The sequence below is a fragment of the Mastigoproctus giganteus genome, chromosome 6 (genome assembly GCF_048544385.1).
Source record: "Mastigoproctus giganteus isolate SK-2022 chromosome 6, ASM4854438v1, whole genome shotgun sequence".
Taxonomy (NCBI): Eukaryota; Metazoa; Arthropoda; class Arachnida; order Uropygi; family Thelyphonidae; genus Mastigoproctus; species Mastigoproctus giganteus.
Genome location: NC_143580.1, coordinates 195,491,221 through 195,511,411, shown reverse-complemented (window position 1 = coordinate 195,511,411; position 20,191 = coordinate 195,491,221). Strand labels below are relative to the sequence as shown.

General features: G+C 38.0%; 1 protein-coding gene across 1 annotated transcript in view; it reads left to right on the top strand.

Annotated features, from left to right (window-relative positions):
• Positions 1-20,191, top strand: part of Cmtr1 (Cap methyltransferase 1) — a 379,789-nt gene that overhangs the window by 96,885 nt on the left and 262,713 nt on the right. The window contains exons 6-7 of the mRNA XM_090376649.1: positions 3,275-3,367; positions 20,025-20,096. Of these exons, the coding sequence (XP_090232775.1) occupies positions 3,275-3,367; positions 20,025-20,096 (165 nt within the window). The remainder of the gene's footprint in view (positions 1-3,274; positions 3,368-20,024; positions 20,097-20,191) is intronic.

The following is a 20,191-nucleotide window of genomic DNA, read 5'->3' as shown; positions in this document are numbered from 1 at the left end:
AAAATATTGCCTTCAAAACAACATCGTTCCGAAGTTTGCCAGGGTGAATTTAAATCAAAAAATTTCAGGCATAAAACAACTATCACTGGCGACATCACGTAATATTGTTAAGCTTGCCTTAAAATCTCGATATTCGGATAAACAAAAATACCTTTCCCAGGTTAGGAAGCTTCGCGATAAATTAAAAAATTATCTACATCCGAACGATTGGTCTGTATTGAAGACCTCCATAGATTTGCGACGGGAAGCACAAGCCTCAGAAATAAAAAACAGACACGTTAATAAGTTGCAAACATTATCGAATAGTTCAAGACACGTTCATACGAATTCTAACACATTGTCGCGAGCTTGCGACCAAGTTCACACGAGTTGGGTGACATCCCCCCCACAGACACATAACGCACTACCACAGAATATGTCGGCTAGTTCACGAACACCCCCTCACCCAGTATCCAACGAACCGACATATCAACAGGTTACAAATCTTTCCTCGTGTACACTATCGCAGGACCAGATTTCACTTTTATCCAAAGGATTAAATTATAATTTACCACCTCGAAAGCTGCCAAAAAAACAATGCGTAATTGATTTTGAATTTGGACTTCGTAGTGTTCCACAAAAAGATGTATTTATTCAACAAGTTAACCAAGTAGTGAATAACATAAAAGAAACACGACTTCCTAAATTGAATACACATGACAGTTCAGCTTTACGAGAACTTCGAGAAAATAAGGACATTATTATACAGAGGGCAGATAAAGGAGATACAGTGGTAATACTAGATAAACATGATTATATTAATAAGTTAGATTCAGTTGTATCTGATAGCTCCACTTATTGTGAAGTGGACCCGACACTGTTTACCAATTTGGTAAATCAATACAATAAAACGTTAACCACATATCGTAAAAACGACTACATTACTATGGTTCAGTTGAAGGAATTGAAGTCCAGAACATACAATATTCCTGCACTTTTTGGTCAGGTAAAATTACACAAGCCTGGATTTCCGATTCGACCTATTGTTTCCTACAGGAACTCGGCATTTTCAGCCTTAGCCACACATGTATATAACATTATAAAACCTTTTAGACAGGTTATACAATTTGGGATTAAGAATTACGATACATTATTTAATAATCTTAAGGACTGTAAACTCGGCGACAATGACAATTTATTCTCATTAGATGTTACATCATTATATACGAATGTAAACGTTGAATACACATTAGATATTATTTGGGATATGTTAAATAAAAACTCGACACCGATTAATTATACGAAGCTGCCTATAAAGGAGATTTTTCACTTAATTAAACTATTAGTTGAGGCTAACTACATCACCTTTCGAGACAAGGTGTACAAACAAATTTTTGGATTACCAATGGGTTTGAGCCTGAGTGGCTTAATGTCAGAGATCTATCTCTCAACGATTGAGCAGATACATTTGACACCTTTTCGTCCCCGTATCACATACTATGGGAGGTATTTAGACGATGTTCTAGTTATTACCGATAGTAGTACTATCCAAGATATTTTACATTCGTTTAACAATATTCATTCTAGACTCAAATTTACATTGGAAAGGGAAGATACGGATACTAAGTCATTAAACTTTCTAAATTTCACGCTTACCCGGGGCTCGAACAAAATACAATTTAGCATCTATCGAAAACCCACAAACACCGGTATGCTTCTACATTATAATAGCTACCACCCGTTCACCTACAAAAGATCGATTATCTTTAATCAATTTCTAAATGCCTATAAATATTCAACGACGGATTCTGCTTTAGACTCAGAAATACAAATATTAACTAGCAGATTCTTGAACAGGGGTTATCCCATTAACACAATAAATCGAATTAGGGTACAAGCTAAGGATAGGATACAAAATACTGCACCAATCAACAATAGTAATATCAAAAAATACTTTATTTCTGTCCCATATGTTGAACAGTGGCACAAACAGCTTAACAGATTCTTTAAAGATACCGAATTTAAAATTATAGCTAGGCCTATACGGAAGTTACACACTATACTGAACAATCGCTCGGTTCTTTCGGCGTTCGCAACACAAATTAATGATCTAGTATACAACATTTCTTGCGGTGATTGCGACTCGTCTTATCAGGGTTCCACGCGGTTTTCTCTTAATATCCGTGTAAATCAACACGAAGCCTCTGTTCGTGCTTCTCGTTCAGCAGCGTCAGAATTAGCCTTTCATGCCATTAACGAAAAACATACTTTTTTATTTAACGAGGCCAAAATACTTAACGTTCAACGTAATTATACGCGACTATTAATTGCAGAAACCGTTGAAATTAAATTACACGAGAATTCTGTTAATGTTCGGCGGCCATATTTGATCTCCGATGCGTGGACCTTTACGCGCATGCGCGAAGACACATAATCACTATTTAAGTTGCAGGTTTAGCCTGATTCGATAATTTTCATTCCTGTGATCACGACAGTCGGTCGAAAAGCATTGTCAGCTTCAGGAAGGAAAATCGTTTTGAATATTTTCGTTAGATTCTTTTAATTGCGTTAATTTGAATTTTAATTGTTTTGAATTGATTTTGAATTGTGTTAAATTGATTATTTAATTATTTATATTTCACTTTAATTATTTATATTTTACTTTAATGTACCGGTAAGTTGTCGATTTTTTCGTTTTAATTTCTGGAGGGTATCATACGGAAGTGTTCCACGTACTATATTGAGGTAAACTCCTCTTATCAATTTACTAATATAAAATTTATAAAACGTTATCTTCAAAAATTCATTTCAGTATTATATAACTTTTAAGAAAACAATATTTACATTCTTTCTCTCATTTGTAGACTTGGCAACAGTTTCAAATCTTGTTCAGAAACATTGTCAGCAAAGGGCATATTTATTTAGTGTTTTGGATTCACTGTGTAGGAAACTTCATTTCCTGTTTTTATATATCATTAAGGTCATAATGTTGAGGAAAGGACATGGAACATACACAAACTTAAATATAAAATGAAGGGGAGACTATTTCCACATTAAAAATAAGTTTCAATAAGTACAGTTGTCAAGTTGACATTTCTCCACATCTGGTACAGTAACTTGCTAAAGTAATTGTTATATGCTATGGTTCTCCATGATTATTTTTTTGTTAGTTCCACATGAAGTACTACATTTTTCATATAATTTAAGAACATTTGGGTTAACAAATCAATAAATTTACTAATTTTATATCTCTGACATTACAATGTTATATATTATCAAAGTTTTTTTCATTTAGATATCTGCAGAAGAAGAAGTTAAATGGATGCCAGAGTGTGAGCTGGAGCCACCAGTAATTAAAGAATTAAGGCCCTGGATTAAAGAGGATAAAGTGAGATTGCTACTTTTAAGAAATAATCATATATTTAGAAACTTGTTAATTTGAATATACTTGTACAATTAGTACTCTGCTTCCAAAATTTTATTTATTAATCCTATTATTTTGATTGATTTTTATGTGCGTTAGCATATGTGCATACGCGACTATTGTCTTCACCATGTCTGTATGTAGCAGAGGGACTTCCACTAAATAAATTTTCATGAAATTTTATATTTGGTTCATATAAAAAGATTTGTCAAGCTGTCCCAAATTTCATTAAAATTGGACAAATAGAAATTCATTGATTAAATTTAGTTTTAATGTAGTATTGTTTGCCTTACACAGTCCATGTTCACTATTGATTCACAAGCCTTACACACACACTTCGCATGTGTAAGGATTGTTAACAGATGCATACATATAGAGAGAAAATATTTAAAAGTATATGGAAAAGAGCACAGCTAAGTTTTGAGAATGTATGTCTATAGAGTTTTATTAAGTGTTCTATAAAGTTATAATCTTAGTAATTAATATAGTTAATCACAGAAAAAAAAAATTAATTTAAAGAAAATACAGAATGCACCTGAAATGTAACATACTGTATACATTGCCTAATTTGTAATGGACATATGTTATTGGGTGTTTGGACATTAGTTAATAAGAAAAAGTTCAATCAATATCCTATTTTCAGCATATGTTTTGTCCTTAGAAAGCTTTTAAGATCAGTCATTGCTCCCTCCCCCTCCAAAGATGACCACAAAAATCTGTCATTCTTTTCATTCTAGAGTAACATACTATAGAATGAAAAGTTCTATCAATGCCAAATTTTTAACCTGTTTTCTGTTGCTCCTTGAGAAAATTTCAGGTCCAGTTATGATTTCACAACTCTTGTTCCCTTCCCCCTCCCCCTACAAAAATTACCAAAAATGAAAACATGTTTTCATGTTACTCAACAAGAAAAATGCAGATTGCTACCAAATTTCAGCATATATTCTGTTGTACTCTGGATGTTTCTAAGTTGTTCCGATTTCATGGCATTCCTACACAAGTTTTCTACAGAAATATTCCTATAAATTTGGAACAAGAGCTCTGATCCATTTCATTGCTTACTTAAAATATTTTAGAAGTTTTTGTAACAAATTTTCATGTATTGCTATTGGTAATGCTCCTGAAATGTAACACACTGTGTACATTAATGTTCACTTTAACCAAAATGTGTTTGTTGATGTTTGATGTGTCACAATTTTCAGGATGTTGGGGGGGGGGGAATATATATATATATATTTGAACATTCCCAGCATTCCAAAAATTTGGTATGTAATGGTAGAAAATTAAATTTGTAATTTATTGCTAAAAGTGAACACTTTTGTTCTGGGATGTAAATCAGAACACATCTTAAAATTTTATATATAAAAGTTTATTCGTGTACATTTACTAACAAGGGTAATAAGATTGGTGAGGGGAATGAAGGGGTCCTCTTACCAAGAACGGCTTAAGTTCTGCAAATTTCAGCATCTGGAGACTAGGCACCTGCAAGGTGATCTGATTGAGCTGTATAAGGCCTTGAATGGATTGAGCAGGCTCAGTGCTGATGGGATTCTTCCTCTTGCTCAGATTACGAACCTGAGGTGACATAAATTCAAATTGAGAAAAGACAGTTGTAGAATAGATGAGCAGAAATTTGCCTTTAGTCAGCAGGTAGTTGATTGCTAGAATAAACTTCCATCTGTCATTGTGGAAGTTGACAGCTGGAATAAACTTCCACCTGTTGTTGTGGAAATTGATAGCATAAATAAATTCAAGGAACAACTGGACAAACTTTTAGAGCGAATGGATGTGTGCATTGGGATTTTATTTTATTTTTTTTAAGCTGATGCTGCATATGTTTGCTTTCTTGCATCATATGCCTCTTAATTAATACTCAAATTACTGTGACACAGAGCAAAACAGAGACAGAACAAGTTATGATAAGTTTAATAAAGGAAATACATACATATTATTAGATTAGATACATACAAAAGCTTTCGGCTGTTTTTGTCAACCTTCCTCAGTTAAACTAACAGTTAAGAATGGAACATGAGGGCGTGTACTGCCAATCATGTACTTGAAGTGTGTGATTAATTGTTGTATGTTGAAGCCTGTGGCTGTGATGCATGCAGACATTGCCAGTGTTTGTCAATAGTCAGAATTGTTGTTTCGATGATAGGGTGGACCTGACATTCACTGCTCCTGTTGACCGAGGTATTGGAGCATGTGATGTTCAATGACTCCAACCAGGTGCGTCGTCGATAGTTGTGGGACCTATCCACAATCACGACATCGTGGTGGGTGGCCCAAACGTGTTCGCCAATAGCCGAGTGCTCCACATCCCCTAAGCGGATTGCTCTTTCGTGTTCAGAAAGGCATTTTTCGAGCCATCTCCCAGTTTCCCCAATGTAGCAGCTAGTGCAGTCATGGAAAGAGATGTTGTTTTTTTTTTTTTTTTTTTTTTTGTTGGTTGTTGGCGCATCGGCTTCTGTGGCCATAATGCACCTCCCAAGATTTTTGCAGTATTTTGATCCAAGCCCGAGGCGGGATTTGAACCCATGACCTTTGGGTTGCCAGGCAGGCACTTTACCCACCCGGCTAGCCCAGTCGGCCGGAAAGAGATGCGGTAGACCAATCCACTTTGTAGTAAGGTGGGGACCGGTGTTTTCACTTTAGAGAAACTCTTGCCGTGACTGCACTAGCTGCTACATTGGGGAAATTAGGAGACAGCTCTCCCAGTTGGGACGATAATTGGATGGGAGGGATTTGTCACCCTTTTTAGGAACTGGCTGGTTATGAGCAAATTTCCAAGCAGAAGGAAAAACACCTTTGAAATAAGAAAGTGAAAAAAGGCGACAAAGAACAGGAGTAAGTTCAGGAGCACAGGTTTTGAGAACAAGTGGAGAAATACCATCGGGACCTGGAGCTTTATTAGCATCAAGATTCGTCAAAATCCTTCTGACATCCTTTTGACGGAAGACCACAGGAGGCATTGAATGGAGCATTTTGGGAATGGTGGGAGGTGTTTTACCAAGATCATTAATACATGAGTTGGAAGAAAAATGGGATGCTAGAAGGTCAGCTTTATCCTTGGCTGAAGTGACAACAGAACCATATGGTTTGGACAGAAGTGGGAGCAGAGATGGGCAAAAGTTGAGGCCAATATCTTTAGCAAGAGACCAGAATTCTCGGCTACCATTAGGGCAAGAAGCAAGTTTTCTACTCTTAGCCTGTTCAAACTCTAGTTTGGACTGATTAATAACTGCTTTACAATTGTTGTGAGCTTTGGTGTAGGCAGAAAATGAAACTGAAAAATTAGAAACAAGCTAATTATGATATGGGTAGTTCTTCTCTTGAAAAGCCTTAGCACATTTATTGGAAAACCAGGGTTTAGATAAAGGACAAGATTTTAAAGTGGAGTGTGGGATAAAGGATTCCACTCCTGCAAGAATAATTTCACTGACACGATCTGAGCAAATTTTGACATTAGAAGTTTTGACACAGTAATCCGACCAAGGAAAAGAAGAAAATAAATCTTTCAGGTCATCCCATTTTGCATTCTTGTAATGCCAAACAATACGAGGTTGGGAATAGCCATGAGATAAAGGCTCCATTGGAGAAGAGACAATCACCAAGTTGTGATCTGGGGTGCCTAAAGGACCTCTCACTTTGACCGTGTACTTAGAAGGGTTGTTTGTGAGAAAAAGATCAAACGTGTTGGCTGTATGGTTAGGATTGTCCTGTGTCTTGTAGGTAAATGAACAAGCTGTGCAAGGTCATTAGTAATTGCAAAAGTCTCAGCATCTCGACCAGCTGGGTCAGTGTGACTAGAAAACGGAAGCCAGCTGGAGTTGTGAACAATAAAATCGCCAAGGAAAATTACCTCACTATTAGGAAAGTTGGAGTGGAGAAAGTCAAGTTGCAAAGAGAGGAAGTCAAAGAGCTCCAAGTGATTAGTGGAGTTCGTAGAACAGTAGAGACACAGATGAATTTGACTGAATGAGGTAGAGAGATTTTAAGCCAGAGATGATCGAAAAGAGGAGATTCCAAATTACCAAGTCTCTGATAGGTTGGTTGGTTTTTTTTTTTTTTTAGGAGCATTAGCAACTAAGGCCATATTGCTCCGGGAATATGCGGTGGTCATTCCCTGACCTTTCCGCATCCTCCGTATTTGGTGGTGACGGGCTCGAACCCCGGTCTAACCAAGAAGCGTGTGCTACGCACTGCTGCTCCTTCCCACCTGGCTACGGAGGCGCCAACCTCTGATAGGGAATATCGGAACGGACATATGCACAAGTACCACTTTTGAGGCGAAAGGAATCATACATCGAATAATTTGGGCAACTGAGATGAGCAGTAGTTGAATCAACTGATAACTGAGATTCTGGCGTTTCCGTAGCGAAGTGGGCAGGAGCAGCAGTGCTTCTTTATTAGACCGTGGTTCGAGCCCGTGACCACCAAATACGGAGGATGTGGAAACGTCAGGTAATGACCACCGCATATCCCCGAAGCAATATAGTCTTAGTTGCTAATGCTCCTAAAAATCAAATAACAACAACATAACTGAGATTCTGTCAGAAAAAGTACATGGGGTTTGGCAGACTGCAAGTGGAAATGGACATCGTTGAGATTAGAATTCAGACCACGTATATTTGTGAAATGAATTAGGAAGTGTTTGGGAGGTTTAGATCTTTTCACAGATAAGCTTACTCTATTAGTTTGACAATTCGTGGTGTATTCAATGGTAAGAAAAAGTGGGTGGGACATGCATTATGAAGTAATGAAATTTTTGGATATGGCATACACATGGTAAGAATATACCCAGATCCTTGACATAACGTGGCCCCGACAATGTCCCCCGCATAACTCGGACTCCCTCCAGTCACTATCTGGAAGAGTAGAGTAGCAAGATTATACACTAGCTGATCCGGAAGCCTCCTAGAGAGTTACCAATAGGTTCAGTCCAGTGTACTAACTAGCGGCCGGCCTGCAAACACCGTTTTAGAGCTGTAACCTTGAAATGTAAGGAAGATTGGATCTCGCCACGATGTTCATCATCACCTCAAAAGTCATCAATCATACTGCATGATGGAAGAGATGGAGAAGGGTTGACCGGAACTTAGCTCTGGTGACTAAACATGGGTTCCACCACTTCAAGCCTCCAATAAGCAAAGTGGTGGTATTGCACTGGTTCATGAGAGTCATCTACCACCTACTGCCTGGTAACACAGAGGGGCGGCATTTCTCCATGTGGTGTGGATACCACACCTCGACCCCTGCTTACATTGGTTCACACCTGAGTAGTCACCCGCCGTGTGCTTGTTCATGGAAGTTATACCCAGGATTACTAAGAGTCCCACCATCATGAAGGTGCAAGCAGAGGATTTGGTTGTCACAGACCATCCGGACTTCGCCGAAATTGGGTCCACTTGACTTGAGTGTCACCCAAATATCAGTTCCATCAGCGTTTTAGACTTCCAGGTAGCAAGTACAGCTTGTCTGGCATATCTGAGAGAATGTTTGTGACAATGTCAAGGACCATCCTTATTTAATATAATTTAATAGATTTTGTTAGTCTCTGGTGTTTTATTCATTTTTAGCTTCAACAATTTCTCTTGTAATTTTTTTTTGCACTTATCACGAAATCACTTGGTTATTAATTATAACATGATATACATATGGTATCACCATTCCTAAAAATTTCTTCACGTGCAAATTTAGATTCAAAGTTATGTAGTTTTCAGCAACCTGAACGGGATCACCAATAGTTATGTTATTCTATCTAGTGGACCAGTGTGGTTCATCCCTTTCTAGCTTTTCTTTGTATTCTTAGTGAAAGGCTTCTCACTCTGCCTTAACTTGCTTAACTCCTTTAATTGCAGACTGTAGATTTCTGTCATTATTCCATGCATTTTACTTCTCTGCCCCTAGTCTTATCAGATCCTCTATTATCCATTCGAGTCTAAACTTTGAGCAGTATCTCTTGGTTGTTATAAAATGTCTAGTAGCTTCTACAGTTATTTTCCTAAATGATTCCCATTTAGAATTTGGAGTTGGTAATGTAATCAGTTGGTCCCACCAAAAGGATTTAACACTTATGACCATTGCAATCACCTTTAAAGAAAAATCTCTTCTCTTTACCTTTGATTAGTTATATCTTTAAGAAAATCCTACACTGATAAACTGGAGTCATTGTCTCTTAGTGGTAATTTCATCTCTGCAGATTCTTAATGCATGAAGAGTCACCAGTTATAATCAGATCAAGTCGCCTCCGTAGCCAGGTGGGAAGGAGCAGTACTGTGTAGCATACGCTTCTTCATTAGACCGGGGTTCGAGCCCGTCACCACCAAATACGGAGGATGCAGAAAGGTCAGGGAATGACCACCACATATCGCGGAGCAATATGGCCTTAGTTGCTAATGCTCCTAAAAAAAAACAAATAACAATAAATAACAATAATCAGATCATGGGTATTGCCTTTCCTTGTTGCCTCTCTAGCATGCTGGTGTAGAAAGCAGTCATCTAATAAATCTAAAAAGGTTCTGATACTGTGTGGGTGACTAATCCACAAGTTCCAGTCAATGTATGGAAAGTTAAAATTTTCCAATTTTAGACATTCTGATTTACTGTGGACTAATGTTATTAGTGGAGTCCCACAGGGTTCGGTCTTAGGTCCATTGTTGTTTTGTATATTTATCAATGATATTGATGAAGGTATAGCAGGCTTAATGTCGAAGTTTGCAGATGATACAAATGTTGGCAGGGTTGTTAATGACAGTAATGGCAGTGTGCTATTGCAACAGGATCTAGATAATTTGGGCAGATGGGCTAAGAAGTGGCAACTGAAGTTTAACCTTGACAAATGCAAAGTACTGCGTATGGGTAGAAGTAACCCCAGAGAAACCTACCAACTGTGTGGTACTACACTTAAGGTGGTAGAAAATGAAAAAGACCTGGGAGTAATTGTGCAGGCAGATATGAAGTTTTCTGAGCAATGCAAACAGGCTGCCAGGGCAGGTCATGGAGTTTTGTCAATGATATATAGGAATTTTGCTTGCAGGGAAAAGGAGGTGATTATCCCTCTGTATAAGGCAATGGTCAGGCCATGCCTTGAGTACTGCGTACAGGTCTGGAGGCCTCATTTTAGGAAGGATGTAGATTTACTTGAGCGTGTACAGAGAAGGGCAACAAGATTGGTGAGGGGAATGAAGGGATCCTCTTACCAAGAGAGGCTTAAGTTCTGCAAATTGCAGTGGCTGGAGACTAGGCACCTGCGCGGTGATCTGATTGAAGTGTATTAGGCCTTGAATGGGTTGAGCATGCTGAATTCTGATGGGATCCTTCCACTTGTTCAGATTATGAACCTAAGGGGGCATAAATTCAAATTAAGAAAAGACAGATGTAGAATAGACGTGCAGAAATTTGCCTTTAGCCAGCGGATGGTTAATTGCTGGAACAAACTTCCATCTGTCGTTGTGGAAGTTGATAGGTTGAATAAATTTAAGGAGGAACTGGACAGGCATTTGGAGGGAATGGTGTGATTTTTTTTTTTTTTTTTTTTTTGCTGATGCTGCATAAGCTCATAGACATGCTTTTTTGCATCACATGCCACTACTACTACTACCACCCTAGTTGCCTTTACGGAAGCAAAAACCCTTTCCTTTAACCCCTGATGGTAATTATATCTTTTAAGTAAATACCACATCAGTACACTGTGATCACTGCCACCTAGTGGTTTCTTTATCTGCAAATTCGTAACACACGAATGATCACCGCTGATAACCAGATCAAGAGTATTATCCTCTCTGGTTGCCTTTCAAACATGCTGCTGCAGAAAACATTCATCCAATAAATCCATAAAAGTCTTACTAGTGTGTGAGTGACCAACCAACAAGTTCCAGTCAATATCTGGGAAGAAAAAATCCCCCATTATAAGACATTCTGATTTACTAGCCCACTCTATTTCTCTGTACAATTGTTCATTGTACTCGTTCGAGTCATTAGGCCTATAACACACTCCTAATCTTATTTTTGCTTTTGCAGTGCTTATGTCACACCAAACTGACTGAACAGTGCACTGTCCATCTATATCAACTGGATGCGCTTCTTTTGATTTTATGTTTTTCTTAATTAACAGCATAACCCCTCCTTTCCTATCCTGGCTATCCTTTCTGTACACATCGTACTCTCCAAATTCCAATTCTGCATTTCTAATATCTATGTAACACCACGTCTCTGATATCCTAACAATATCTGCCTTTGAGGTCTTGACCAGCACTTCAATTTCATCAGATTTATTTACTATACTTCTAGCATTGGTGTACATGCACCTGTTTTTACCCTTGGTTGCCCAAACACAGCCCATGTATTTACTTGTTCCATGATGACTTCCAGGAATTCTTGAAATTCCCAGCAACTTGCTCTGTACTCTACTGCTCATTCCAATAGAAGCATTGCAAAAATCACCTTCACCTCTGCCTGCAGCTACTGTTAACTTTTTAGTTTGTTTTTAATTTCCCCAAGCTAGCAGTTTTCCGGCCCACCTAACACTACCTCGATAGCATCGGCAAATATTTTTGCACCCTTTCTATTTAAGTGTAGTCCATCCCTGTAGAAGCAGTCTCTCCTGTTAAGAAGCCCATACCACGCTGAAAAAAATTCTACCCTATGAGCCTTGGACATTCCCTTCAGGGCCGAATTGATTGACAAGGCTCTCATCATGTCTTGGCAGAATTGCAGATACCTTCAATTTTAACCCTAACTCACGTGGATACATTTGCACATCTCCATTACATGGGAATCTCTCTGCTGAATTCAGACATGCTCTCATAATTATGGCGAACGGTTTGCTTACTTCCATTGCAGCCAACCTTAATATAATTGGATAGATCCCATCCAGCCCAGGTGTCTTTCTTATGTTTAACTTAAAAATAATTTTTGCTTTTAAAAATAATTCAGCAATTTCTCTTCCAACTTTCTCTCAGTTACTACAAAATAATTTAGCCTCCTGTTAGTTTCATAAACTTCTGACCTCCACTTTCCTAGAGAATTCCTCATATGTGAATATAGGATTATTCTAGGGTTGCTGCTACCCATATGCAGTAAAGTAAAGTGCAGCCATTATCAACCCACTGCAGGATGGAAGCCTCCTCAACAATTCATGCTGAAGGAAATAGACCATAATCTGCCACGCTGGTCCAGTGCGGGTTGGCAGATCGACCGTATTCAGCAGTCAGGGGCTTGAACCCCGGTCTACTCAAAGAGCGCATGCTACTGCACTTGCGCTCCTGACCACTCGGCTACGGAAGCCTTCTTCCTTCTGCAGTACTTTACATTTGTCAGTATTAATGTCAGGCCTTCTGCAGTACTTTACATTTGTCAATATTAAACTTCAGTTGCCACCTCTCAGCCCATCTGCCCAAATTTTCTAGATCCTGTTTCAGTACCACACTGTCATTACTGTCATTAACAACCTTTGTATCATCTGCAATCTTTGACATTAAGCCTGATATACCTTTGTTAATATCATTAATAAATACAGAAAACAACAATGGGCCCAACACCAAACCCTGGGGGAGTCCACTAATAACATTACTCCATGAAGAGCAGTGTCTACTGATTACCACTCTGTCTTCTCCCACTCAACCACCCTTTTATTCATTGTAGCAACTTGCCCTTAATGTAAAGTGACCAGATGTCCCAGATTATGTGGGACATTCCCGGATTTCAGTCATTTGCCCCGCATTGCAAACTGTCCTGGAAAATGGCCTGGATTGGACATGTAGCCTCCTTACTTAATGGCAAACATAATGCAAATCATTTGCATTGTGTTTGCTGGGAGCCAGTGGTACAATGGAAAGAGTTTTTTCAGTAGTAAATAAGTTGTGGATGTCAACAAAAACACAAGTGACCGTAGAAATGCTGAAAGCAATACTACAAGTTAAGTGCAATTTCACTAATTCTTGTGAAGAATTTTATGAAGAAATAGCAAATGAAGATTTTTTAAGAAAAATTCATGCAGCAGAAAAATATATTTAATTGTATTATTTAATTTCTCTTGTTTTTATTGTTAAAAGAAGTATGTATTTTTATTATTATTTCACAGAAAAAACCTAGCCTTTTTTCACTGAACAAAAATGAAAATCGATTAAAAACATGACCCCTCCAATGTGTTTTTTCCCCTTCTAATTACAACTATTTTTCACAGTTCACGTCCTCGTACGCAACCTTGTAGCGTAACATGAGGGGTACCATATATGGAATTTAGCCTGTCTGTGAAAAAAAAAAAAAAAAAAAAAACACCCAAATATAGGGTATATCTATTTTTTTTTTTTTTTAAGAAGTGTGATAATTTATAAAATAAATTATCACACTTCTGGGAATTCTTAGAGTGTGGCACCACTTTCAACTCAGATTGATATGTGGAAATGTTGAAAAAGTTAAAAGCCTGCATCCATAGAATTTGACCAGCGGAAACCTTAATGAGGTTCTTCTCCTTGACAATGCATGACATCAAGTCTGTGAACGATGGAGGCTATTGCAAAACTGGAGTGCACTGTTCTTCCTTACCCCTCTCACATCCCAGATCTTACACTTTCCGACTGTCACCTCTCAGCCCACTGAAGGATGTAATCAGTGGGCATCCTTCAGTGGGCTGAGAGGACAGTCCACTGAAGGATGCACTCTGGAACCCATTTTGCAGACGATGACCAGCTCAAGCAGCACAGTGTTCGCGAAGCCCTCCAAACGAAGAGTAAGGACTTTTACAGGATTGGAATACAGCATCTGACTCAGAAATGGCGTAAGTACATAGAAAATGATGGTGACTTTATGGAAAAATAACAGTGTTTATTAATGATTGAGGATTAATTGATGTAAAAGGCATGGTTTTAGGAATTAAATTTCCCGAGAAAAAAAACAGGAGGCATTACTTTTGTACCTCTACTTTTATGAGTTCCATATTTTGATATCTTAGGGAGTTTCAAATTTTTTTCCAATAAAATTGGCAAACTTTGTTTCCAATCAATGAAACCAAACCTGCTGGCCAGTCATCTCTCCAGCAATCAGTTTCTAAATCCTTTATTTAGCTCCTGATCAGGCAGTTTTGTCACAAGTGTGGGACAGATGTATCATTTTGCAAGTATTTTTTAAATTAATAACACTGTTTATTAAGAATGTTATGATTGCAGTTTGCAATTATGAAGTTTGAAATTATTATATAATAACACGAGAAATGAAATATTGCATTAAATGTGATTTTGCACATTTTATTTTGGAAAACAGTTGCTCTCATTAGAAGTATTCCTGAGAAGCACATTATGCTTAGATAGATTCTGATAAAAAATCTAGTGCCACCAGATTTTTTCTTTCTTTTTGGTAGGTTGTTGTGAGCTACATAAAAAAGTGTCGTTGGTTTCTTCTGCTGAGTCAAAATTGTAGTAACATTTTTTCATAGATGGTAAATCTCTCTGTTACAAATGTCCTTAATATTTGTGGGATGAATGAGAGGTTTATAAATTCCAGCTATCTCCAGCTGCTTATACTGAATTATTTATGAATTTAATTTATACTGAATTTAATTTTCACTATTTTATTGCATTGGATATACCAGCACAATGGCTACTACAGGCTGTGCACATTTTGTGATAGTCTATGGATTCAACCTTGCAATGTGCACACTAGTGTCATCATGCTCTTACCGCAGGACCACATCTCATCATAAAAGATAAACAATAGAATATCATCTACTATACCAGTAATTGGCGAATGGATAAGGGAAAATATTCTTTCTCTTTTACAGCTAAAGTATGCTTTCTACTATTACGTGCAGCCAAGGTTACTTTATGTCATTCAGTGCTGAGTTTTATTTTCTGTGCAGCCGAAAAAAAAAAAAAAAAATTCACACACAACCATTCCCTCTAAAAGTTTGTCCAGTTCCTCCTTGAATTTATTTAAGCTATCAACTTCCACAACGACAGATAGAAGTTTGTTCCAGCAATTAACCACCAACTGGCTAAGGGCAAATTTCTGCATATCTATTCTACAGCTTTCTTTCCTCAATTTGAATTTATGCTCCCTTAGGTTTGTAATCTGAGCAAGCAGAAGAATCCCATCAGAATTCAGCATGCTCAACCCATACAAGGCCTTATACACCTCAATCAGATCACCTCGCAGGTACCTAGTCTCCAGCTGCTGCAATTTGCAGAACTTAAGCTTCTCTTGGTAAGAGAGGCTTAAGTTCCCCTCACCAATCTTGTTGCCTTTCTCTGTACACGCTCAAGCAAATCTATATCCTTCCTAAAATGAGGCCTCCAGACCTGTACTCAAGGCATGGCCTGACCATTGCCTTATACAGAGGGACAATCACCTCCTTTTCTCTGCTAGAAAAATTCCTGTATATATCATTGACAAAACCCCATGACCTGCTCTGGCAGCCTGTCTGCATTGCTCAGAAAACTTCATATCTGACTGCACAATTATTCCCAGGTCTTTTTCATTTTCTACCACCCTAAGTGTAATACCACACAGTTGGTAGAGCAGCATCCTTTGATTACTGCTCTGTCTTCTCCCGCTCAACCACCCTTTTATCCATTGCAGCAACTTAACCTTATTACCATTCTGCTCCAATTTGTACAGTAGTCTTTCATGCGCAACAGTGTCAAAAGCTTTCTTGAAATCCAAGTATATGATATCAAAATTATTTTTTGCATCCAGTTCCTTTGTAACCACATCATAGTATCCAATGAAATTTGTCAATAGCATTCTTCTTTGTGGTACATAAATCAATAAAATAAAATGGGGATACAATTTCATATGTAAAGCTTCCCGATGAACGAAACGTTCCGAACAGAGAACTGTGTGCGCATGCGTGCTTCTTCACTAAAGGTCTAGTTTGCTTCACTGTTATTGAGACTATAGGCAAAATATAATACAGGTACCGGACTATTTATCTGGCAAGCTTGGGACGGGAGGTGACCTGGACTTCTGGATTTTCTGGTTTTCTGGACCAAGGCTTAATATATAGCATTATAGCATTAGCATTAGTAGAGGCATATGATGCAAGAAAGCATATGCAGCATCAGCCAAAAAAAAAAAAAAAAAACACTTCCACTTCACCCCTCCGTTCGTTTGAAATACCTGTCCAGCTGAGCCTTAAATTTATTTAGGCTATCAACTTCCACAACAAGGGATGGAAGTCTGTTCCACCAACCAACTGCCCGCTGGCTAAAGGCAAATTTCCACATCTATCCTACATCTGTCTTTCCTCAATTTGAATTTATGCCCTCTCAGGTGATTATTCTGAGCAAGAGGAAGAATCCCATCGACATTGAGCATGCTCAAACCATTCAAGGCTTTATACACCTCTATCAGATCACCTCGCCGGTGCCTAGTTTCCAGACACTGTAATTTGCAAAGCTTAAGGGTTTCTTCGTAAGAGCAACCCTTTGTTCCATTCACTAATCTTGTTGCCCTTCACTGTACTAGTTCCAGTTCTAGCAGCTCTACATCCTTCTTGAAATGAGCCTCCAGACCTGTATACAGTACTCAAGGTGTGGCCTGACCATTGCCTTATACAAGGGAATAATCACCTCCTTATCCCTGCTAGAAAAATTCTTGTATATCATTGACAAGACACCATGAGCTACTCTTGCAGCCCGTCTGCACTGTTCAGAGAATTTCATATCTGCCTGCACAATTACACCCAGGTCCTTTTCATTCTCTACCACTGTCAGTGTAGTACGTTGCTCTGGGGTTGCTGTTTCCCATATGTAGTACTTTACATTTGTCAATGTTAAACTTCGTTTGCCACCTCTCAGCCCATCTGCTCAACCTTTCCAGATCCTGTTGCAGCAGCATAGCGTCAGTAGTGTTCTTAACAACCCTACCAACCTATGTATCGTCTGCAAACTTGGACATTAAGCTTGATATACCATCATCAATATCATTTATAAATACAGAAAACAATAATGGACCCAACACTGAACCCTGAGGGACTCCACTAATAACATTAGTTCACGATGAACAGTGTCCATTGATTACCACTCTCTGTCTTCTCCCCCTCAACCACCCCTTTATCTGGAGCAATATGGCCTTAGTTGCTAATGCTCCTAAAAACCAAATAACAAAAAAACAAACACCCCTTTATCCATAGCAGCAATTTGCCTCCAATGTCACACTGCTCCAGTTTGTGTAGCAGTCTTCCGTGTGCAACAGTATCAAAAGCCTTTCTAATATCCAAGTATATAATATCAAAGTTATTCCCTGCATCCAGTTCTTTTGTGACTGCATCGTAGTATCCAATCAAATTGGTCAGTCAAGACTTTCCCTTAACAAAACCATGCTGTGTCTGAGCTATAACTGAAGTCATGTCTAGATGATCCTGCAGTGCTTCTTTAACCAGTGCCTCCATTAATTTTCCTGGAACAGAAGTTAAACTCACAGGTCTATAATTACTTGTGTTTGCCTTTGATCCTCCCCTGAGTCCAAGGAAGCTCTCATAATTATGGCTAAGGGTTTGCTTACTTCCTTTGCTGCCTCCTTTAATATAACTGGATAGATCCCATCCATCCCAGGTGCCTTTCTTGTGTTTATCTTTCAGTACACTGTCATCACCATCGTCACTCTCATTTGATTTGTTCTTATCAGCATTCATTACCATATCTACAATTTCACTATCAGTGAGTTGGAGCAAAACTGAAGCGTCACCATCAATGTTTATACACTTGTATAACCCCTTCATCAAGTGACTTGGCTACTTCATATGACAAACCTTTTGCATATTCCAATAAATTCTTCACTATTTCTTCCTCACCAGACATATGAAAACCACAAAAATCAGGTTCATCACCATCAAAAAATAAGTTAGATGGCTATAGTTTATGCCCACCATTTATCAAAGTATACTTGGGTACATTGTCCCAGGACTTTTCTTCACTTCAAAGTGCATCTTTAACATTAAATTCTTTCTGAAATTCTTTTATCCCTGTACCTTTGTTGCAAGTGTCTAGCATTTTCCGCAGAAATACATCCCTGTATCTGCACTTGAATGCATGAAGAATGCCTTAGTCTAAATGCTGAATTAACAAAGTACAATTGGAATGCAAGTAAACAGCACATGCATTGTCCTTGACTGGAACTTCAGCAGGAGAGTGTGCAGAACAGTTATCAAGTACTAAAATAATTTTGCAGTCATCAGGTAGTCCCCACAGATTTACAATGAGCCCTGGCGTCAGGCACAAAGTTCTTTAGAAACCAATCAGTGAAAATCTGTGTTGTAATCCAAGCTTGCTTATTTGCCTTGTAAATCACAGGAAATACCCTGAGTCCTTTAAATGCTCTAGGATTCTGATTTTTCCCAACAGTGAGTAATTTGCACTTGTTGGTGCTGGCTGCATTGGAACATGCAAGAATTGTAAGTCGTTCCCTGGAATCCTTATACCCTGCTGGTGCTGACTCATCTGGTGTTACATACAATTTCCTTTGTATGTAACACCAGAATAAAGAAGTTTCATCTGCATTGTACACCTGTTCAGCTGACAGTCCCTCATCAGAAACCAACTTGGCAAATTCATCTAAATACGCCTCTGGAACATCGTGGTCTGCAGAAGTCTTTTCTCCACAAACCTTCAGCTTGCGAATGCCGTGCCTTTGTTTAAATCTGTTGAACCACCTAGATGAATATTCACACCGAGTTGTCAAATTTAATTCCTCGTGATAAAGTTTAGCTTGGGCCATTATAATGGAACGATCAAGTGAAAACTTTTCACTCCAATGCTGCCTAATCCATTCAAGCAACACTCTGTCCACGTCTACACTCTTCGACTGGTTTAAAGTTTTTCGCTTGTCCATTAATTTAGGCACATCACTGTCACCGTAGAATTTAAATATCTGTTTCTTGATATCATAGATAATAGATGTACCGACACCATACTCCTCACTCAAATGCCGCATTGAAACACCTTTATTGAGTCTCATAAGTAACTCTACTTTCTTCAATATACTAAGCACAAAATGTTTCCTTTTAGACATGGTATTAAATGAAAATTATAAATGGGACAAATAATCACATAAATGTAGAGGGGCAAGTGTACACAGCAGCTGTCATACTGAAACTGACATGCGATTGATTGCTATGATTCACGCTTGCTATATTCTGCACCTGCATGTTGTCAAAAAAAGCTTGCCAGTTTCAAAAATAGCCGGTTTTCTGGTAATTCCGGTTTTCTGGAAGCTGGATAAACGGTCCAGTACCTGTACTAGCACCTCTTCAACATTCTGTTGGCTGTTTTCAAGTGCAGCTTCCACTCTCAACATGTTTATGAATTTCAAATAATTTTTTTCTTGGGACTTTTTTTTTTTTACAGTAAAATTTCTTCAGAAAGGTATAACAGGTATTACCATCCCTATGTCAAAACATTTACTGCAGTCAAATTGAGTATAGTTAGTCATGGCATGAGCAGTTGTTATGGTTACCCATAGTATAGTCAAGTGTATTATTGGTTAATGATGATGTTTCTTGATTATCTATTTTTTTTTTCCTATTGGTATTTTTTTTCATTTGCTAAATACTCTGTAATTTTTAATGATTATGTATTATGCTTTATTTGAAGAAAGGTTAACTAAATTTTTTCCTTTCCTACAGAAAAAGCTTGAGATTAATGCAGAAACAAATTTCTCTGAACCTGATGTCTTACGGAATATCATCGCATCTAAAGTAAGGTGTATTTGATATATTGAGAAACTGTAATATATTATGAAATTATATAATTCTAATGTTAAATTATAATAAAAAAAATAGTGTAAATATAT